The sequence below is a fragment of the Carex rostrata genome, chromosome 8 (genome assembly GCF_964058835.1).
Source record: "Carex rostrata chromosome 8, lpCarRost1.2, whole genome shotgun sequence".
NCBI lineage: Eukaryota > Viridiplantae > Streptophyta > Magnoliopsida > Poales > Cyperaceae > Carex > Carex rostrata.
Genome location: NC_135925.1, coordinates 5,181,657 through 5,188,695, shown reverse-complemented (window position 1 = coordinate 5,188,695; position 7,039 = coordinate 5,181,657). Strand labels below are relative to the sequence as shown.

The following is a 7,039-nucleotide window of genomic DNA, read 5'->3' as shown; positions in this document are numbered from 1 at the left end:
GCCGTAGATCGTAGGCAGCATATGCGACTTTTTGCTTACGTGTTTAGCCTTTAGCCTCTTTACATCTCAGTTGGGGCACTAACCCCTTGTCTGTTTGCTATGCGTCAGTATTTCGCTTTCTATCCTCCGAACGGGTGCAGTTCATTCGAAAAAAATGTGAGCTGGAGAACTGAATCCGTGGGGTGTATTCGAGCTGTAAGTCTCCTTTCTCTCCCGTTTCTTAATTCTCTTAAATTATGTATAAATACCCACCCATACATCCACTCCCCCCTCACCTCATCCTTGCATCTTACACATCTCTAATTCTCTATCCCCTCTCCTGTCCCAAATTAACCAACCAGTCAAAATGTTTATCCTCTTGTTAGCCGTGCTCTGCTTCTTCCTGCTCCATTACACAGTTAATAAATTGTTATCCAACAGAACCTCTCCCAATGTAGCCGAGAACAAAATTACCACAGAGAAGCAGCAGCTCTCGCTTCCGCTTCCGCCGGGCACAATGGGGTGGCCCTACATAGGCGAGACATTCCAGCTCTACTCGGCCCGGGATCCCAAGGTGTTCTTCAACCAAAAACAGAAGCGGTACGGTCCTGTTTTCAAGACCCACATACTCGGCTGCCCGTGCATCATGGTGTCCAGCCCGGAGGCGGCCAAGTTCGTGTTGGTCACAAAAGCACATCTCTTCAAGCCAACGTTCCCGGCCAGCAAGGAGCGCATGTTGGGCCCGCAGGCCATCTTCTTTCAGCAGGGGGACTATCACATGCGTCTCCGCCGCCTCGTCCTGCGTGCCTTCATGCCCGATGCCATCCGCTCGTCAGTACCGAGTGTCGAGAACATCGCTCGTAATACCCTACAGTCATGGGAGGGCCGCACTGTTAACACCTTCCAAGAGATGAAAACTGTGAGCCTACCTTCTACTTAACAATTTATCCCTTCTGTTTGCTCTGTTTTTTTTTTCCTTACGGAAAAAAGTCACTGTCCTGTTACTGTTACTGACCTTTTCCTTTTCCTTTTCACTTAGCTGTAAACAATAATTCAAGAAAATCCAATATTTTCTCATGCAACACGTAATACATTTTACTTTGTGATTATGACCTCCATCTTCTCTTTATTGTTTCACTAATTTCGTTAATCTATGTTAATGCAGTACGCCTTCAATGTGGCCCTGCTGTCAATATTTGGTCAAGATGAGGTAACCCGCATAGATGAGCTCAAGCAGTGCTATTATACACTTGAAAAGGGCTACAACTCAATGCCAATCAACCTCCCAGGAACTCTATTCCACAAGGCGATGAAGGCACGCAAACGACTGGGCGAGATTGTGGGCAACATCATTTACTCAAGAAGGGAGAAACAGAGGCAGAAGTCAGGGGAGGCCATTGGCACTGACTTACTGTGGTCCTTTTTGGAAACCAAAGAAGGGCTCACAGATGCTCAGATTGCCGACAATGTAATTGGAGTAATCTTCGCCGCAAGGGACACCACCGCATCTGTTCTGACATGGATTGTTAAGTTTTTAGGAGATAACCCTTCGGTCCTTGAAGCAGTCATTGTGAGTTTCCTATGACATCATATCACTAAGCCTCTGTTTCTCATACTGTAATTTTTATTATTGGAACTAATTAATTTATTAAATTAACGCAGGAAGAACAGGAGGAGATTAAAAGAGAAAAGGAAGAAGCAGAGGAAGGGAAAAGAACACTTGAATGGGCAGATACAAAGCGGATGCCGATGACATGCCGGGTCATTCATGAGACCATGCGAGTCGCCTCCATCCTTTCTTTCACCTTCAGAGAAGCCGTTGAAGATGTTGAGTATCAAGGTCTGGTTTTTAACACCAATTTCCAGCTTGTTTATGTTATCTTTTCTTTCTAATTATGCGGTTCTAATTTATTTATTTGACTCGTTCTTTCAGGTTATCTCATTCCAAAAGGATGGAAGGTTTTGCCTCTGTTTAGAAACATCCATCATAGCCCCGACCTCTTCCCCAACCCTGAAAAGTTTGATCCATCCCGTTTTGAGGTACATCACTGTCTCAATTCCTTGTTTGCTGTTGGCTGTTGTCACCGTATTAGTTATTACTGTTGGGTCCCTTACTCATTCCTCTTATTTCTTTTTTTATTTTCTGTTATTTGTAATAACTAAAGTTTGTAGGGTCTTATTTGTAAAATATGTAAAGAGTTGGGAATAGCTTTTTCCCGACAAAATCTTTGATCTGTCTTCTTCTTTGTTTTTCGCTATTTTTGAAACCCTTAGTTTTTCTCTACAATTACCACATAAATTAATTATTACATCATTCATGGTCTCTAATTCTTGTTTTTGCCTTAATTTGATAAAGATGACTCCAAAGCCAAACAGCTTCATGCCTTTTGGAAATGGGACCCACTCATGCCCAGGAAACGAGTTAGCTAAGTTGGAGATGCTGGTCATCCTCCATCATCTCACCACCAATTATAGGTATTAAATTTATTCCAAGTTATAAAGGATTTGATATGTTTAGAGCAAAATAAAAATAAAGAGAACATATTTCTCCTGGCCCAATTACTTTATTAAGGGAGGAATGGAGAGGCATCACTTAGTCAAGGAGAACAAAAATCTCCTTTTTAACAAAAGATTGATCGGATGCAATGCGTCTGTAACTTGTTTTTTCGTTAACTTTTATTCAATTTAAACCGCTTTGAAAGTGATCGGCCGTATATGCCAAATGACTCATTAATGATATAAAATATTTTATTTTGGATATGATTCAGATGGTCAACATTGCAATCAGAGAGTGGGATTCAATTCGGGCCCTTTGTGCTGCCACTAAATGGATTGCCCATGACATTCTACCGCAAAACCATTGATTAGTTAATTGATCCCTTGACAACGAATTGATGAAATCGATGGACCAAAAGCATTCAAGCAATAGCCATCGATACAAGTAATTCATGACTAAAGGATATAAACGGACACAAAGGTTTTGAGAGAGAAGATAATGCAAAGGCTCTCTTCTTTCTCTTCATTCTAATATACATAGAGCATTCTGTATATATGTTGCCAATTTGGTTCATACAACATACTCCGGTGTGTCACTGAGGAAGCTCAGTGAAACAGAGCAATAAAGAGCAACGGCTACACTAGAAAGGCAGATTATTTATATTACCCTTGTATTTTTTGGGAATAGCAGAGAATAAGATTAGAAGGATATCAATCAAGATGCTAATTTTTGTAGACTTAATCATAAAGAGAAAAGAGTTGAGGCATTACTATTTGTTGTTGATAAATTTTTCTTTTTGAAAATGAACAAAGAAAAAAATTAACTTTGGAAGAACTTTTTTTTGTTTCTTTTCTAATTAAGTATTGTAGCCACCTGTTTTCATGAGTGCGTATCCTCTGAGATATCTCATATTTTGCGTGACCGATGTGTCCGGTTCCTATTCGGGGAAACCGCAGGGGACAATATTATTTGAGCTTCGAGATTCGTGCAGAACGTATTTGAATGGTTGAGATTTTCCAAAAAGTCACGCAAAATATGAGATATCTCAGAGGATGTGAATTCTGTTTCATTGACTGACGAATACATTGTTTTCACTGCCTTTCAAAAAAAAGACAGATACATATATTTTTCTTTTTTAATTATCATTAAACGCCCGTAGGCCATCCCTTTCATTAAACCAAAATGTTACATGTTACATGTTACATATGCAAAAGAAACCCAAACCCCCAAGCTATGAAACAATCCCACATTTTAGAGCAACTCCACCTCAAATGGAACAGCACATTAATTATATACCAGTACCAACCCTTCATCACAATGACGGTACAAAAGGCAGTACAAACACTTAATTGTAATGTAATCCCACCTCCATAAAATAAAGGCAGTACAATTTAAAAAAAAAAAGGTTTGAAAACGACCTTTTTAATAGAAACAGTGTAGAATATCTAGTACGAGTTCTTCATCACAGTATAGTAAATTTGTCAGTACAAACACTTAGTCTCACCAATTTGTATCTCTGTGTTCATCCTCAGCGGATCGAAACGTGTATCATATGACGTTGTGTGTGTGTGTCAATGCACGTATTATTTTAGCAGCTGTAACACGGAGCTCATATAGCATGTCAGATAACCAACCATATATATCCAGTCGAATTAACATATATTTTGAAAGTTCTGATACTCTATAAATCAGTATATCCACACTTTTGTTTTCCATATAACCCTATTATTTATCTCAGCAATCAAACAGTAGGTCTTCCACACCATTGACAGTCCCATCTATATATATACAGGCATATCAGATGTATTAGAAACACAGCACATAATCAATTCCTTGAAAAAAATCTCCTTTTGTTTTTGTAAACTCTTCTATTTTATCGTTTATATTAATCAAATTAATACTGTGCCGGCTCAATAAACCTAGTGGTTCTGTTATTTTCTTATATCTCATGTCTTAACTGGAATCGCATAATGGAACTATGATATATTTTACACTAACCACTAAAATTTGATTCTGACTTTTTCTCTATTCGCTATGCTGTTTATCTTTTAGCTCCTCTCTTAATTGGACAATAAATTTATGATTGATTTATAAACTACCACTAATATTGTTGATGAGTCAAATACTAACATCAAATTCTTACTTAATGAATAAACTACTAAAAAAATACATTAATTCCTGAAGGATGAATATTTTGGAACTATTTCATAGTATTTTAAGGAAAATGCCTGTAATATTCTTTTGAAGATGCTTTTGTTTTTTTGTGATATTTCAATGTTTTAGTCATTTGTGGCTTGTAATATTTTTTTTTATATACTATAAAAACGGTACTAGCTGTTTGGTATCAAATGAAAACTCTTTGGTTTCAATTGAAATCCGTGAATTTGCCTCTACTTTTATCAGAAAGATAAATAAATCAACTTTGAAAAAACCAAGATATAATTTTCAAATTTCTATGCCTCCGTCGCCAATTTATAAACTGGCAAATTTAATTATCGCAAAATACTGAAATAGACAATCCAATAAAGGGGGAAAACAAATATTCTCCACCTGGACGAGTTCTTGTACAGAGTATATATATTGGTTTTTCGTCAAAATGTGTCTAAGAGATTTGCTATATCATGAGAAATTCTGGCTCTCGTCGTTGACTCCGTTTTAATTTTTCTATGATAATTATTGTGAATAATTATTCTTATGGTCAGAAGTAGGCAAAATATTATCTGAGTTTTTTTTAAAAAAAAAAGATGGAAATCAAGCCTTCAAATTCCAAAAATATTATCTGAGTTTACTTATAACTTATGAAGATTCCAGGCACGAGTCCAAGCCGACTTTCGTCCCGTCGTCTGCTTCAGCCTTCATTGTAAAAAAAATCAAACAACAAGAAGGTCAGCAACCGGGACGAAAATAAGCTGGCCTGAAAAAAATATCAGATACTCCAATAAAAATAGACAAACTTGTTCATCAGGAATAGGCTTGATATATAAAAGTTTTGACCTGATTTTGAGATCAACAAAAATGTTTATAAACGAAGCTATCTCATAGCATATACACTCGAAATTAAAAAGGCCATCTAGGCATCCTGAAAGACCTCATCGCCTCCGTTTGAAACGAAGCTGCTACTTTCAGTTTTAATGAGTGCTATCAAGATTTAAAAATGGCTCTTTTGTTAAGTATGAGATGAAATTTGCCAAGATTTTTTTTTTTTTTTTGTAGATTTGGCTATAAATTAATTAAGCGACAAAATACCTTTTAGCGGAGAATGTGGTTAAGAAAAATATTAGAAATGCTCACTTGGCTTACTGATAAGCCTGACCGAGCCAGACTGTTAATTAAGTCAATTTTCTTTATGTAATATGGTTATCAAAAGTATTATATTATCCACGTGCTATATATCCGTTGTTCGTACGTACTTCGTACCCTTGTTTTATTAATGAATCCTTTTATATATTATCATATAAGAGTTTAATAGAATTTAAAATTAGATGGATATTAAATAAAATATGGAGTTCTTCGAAGTTTGAACTTATGTAAATTTTTGTTTGTATAATTCCAAAGAGTACAAATATGATATATGTAAAATTTTAGTGAACAGTAATAACAAAAAACTATGATGATGATGATGGTGATAATAATAACGATGGAAATCAATTATGACGATGTTGATCGTAATATTATTTATTAATAATGATGGTGATTATTGTGATAAATAAATCATACCTCTAAAATTTTTATTGGACTCATTTCGTTAGAATAATAAGATTTGTTTATTCTAAATATTACCTCTAATCTATGTTTGGTCATTACATATTTGTAAATTAAAATGGCATGTTATTTCGTTATTTTATCATTTCAAAGATTGCCAAATGAGTTGCTACTAATTTAATTATTTCGAACTCTGACAATCTTGTATTCAAATGACTCGTGATCAAAGCTCCCCTATCTAACTAAGAATCAGCATGTGATCTAATGGCAAAAGCCACATAGTCTTTATGTGAGAGGTTATGAATGCAAAACTTAGATAGGAGAAATTCTTTATTGTAGTAACAAAGATATTAAATAGTTGGGTAGTTTGATTTCTAACTTTTACTCCAAAAAAAAAAAAACTCCCCTATCCAGCTAGAATATCAATCCACACATGCTCAAATGACATGTCTATCAATCCATGGCATTCTAATTCTTTCATACTGGTGGATACGGGACGAAATTAGATAATTTAAATTAAAGAGTTAAATGTAAAATATATAATATGTGATATATATGTTAAATTCAAACTCATCAAGTCTCAACGATCAATTCCAACTCTAGACTACAAACACATATTTAATATTTTTTAAATTTCAATATACATAATTAAAATTTTAAATCATAAAGATGGCTAAGCGGCTGTAGATTCTTAAGTAGGCAAACGACATAAAATTCCACCAAAACGAATTAAAATCTTAAAGCATAAAGAGCATATATGTACGTTATTAAATTTCATTCAAATCGATTAAAATGCTTAAGCACAAAGCATATACTTGCATATTACATAAGAAACAAGAGATGGAAGAATAATACAACCAC

The 7,039-nt window shown here is 35.4% G+C and overlaps 1 protein-coding gene across 1 annotated transcript; it reads left to right on the top strand.

Moving 5' to 3' along the window:
- The first annotated feature begins 267 nt into the window (after nucleotides 1–267).
- On the top strand, nucleotides 268–3,310 carry LOC144558822 (abscisic acid 8'-hydroxylase 1-like). The gene is made up of 6 exons (XM_078307702.1): nucleotides 268–898; nucleotides 1,145–1,549; nucleotides 1,642–1,819; nucleotides 1,913–2,019; nucleotides 2,336–2,454; nucleotides 2,748–3,310. The coding sequence occupies exons 1-6, from the start codon at nucleotides 347–349 to the stop codon at nucleotides 2,845–2,847; spliced, it is 1,461 nt and encodes a 486-aa protein (XP_078163828.1). The 5' UTR covers nucleotides 268–346; the 3' UTR covers nucleotides 2,848–3,310.
- The last annotated feature ends 3,729 nt before the right edge of the window (nucleotides 3,311–7,039 follow it).

Excerpts from the sequence above, each read along its gene's own strand:
- LOC144558822 (XM_078307702.1), top strand. The coding sequence starts at position 347 with ATGTTTATCCTCTTGTTAGCCGTGCTCTGCTTCTTCCTGCTCCATTAC. Across the intron at positions 1,550-1,641 it reads CGGTCCTTGAAGCAGTCATT|GAAGAACAGGAGGAGATTAA; the intron begins GTGAGTTTCCTA and ends AAATTAACGCAG. Across the intron at positions 1,820-1,912 it reads TGAAGATGTTGAGTATCAAG|GTTATCTCATTCCAAAAGGA; the intron begins GTCTGGTTTTTA and ends TCGTTCTTTCAG.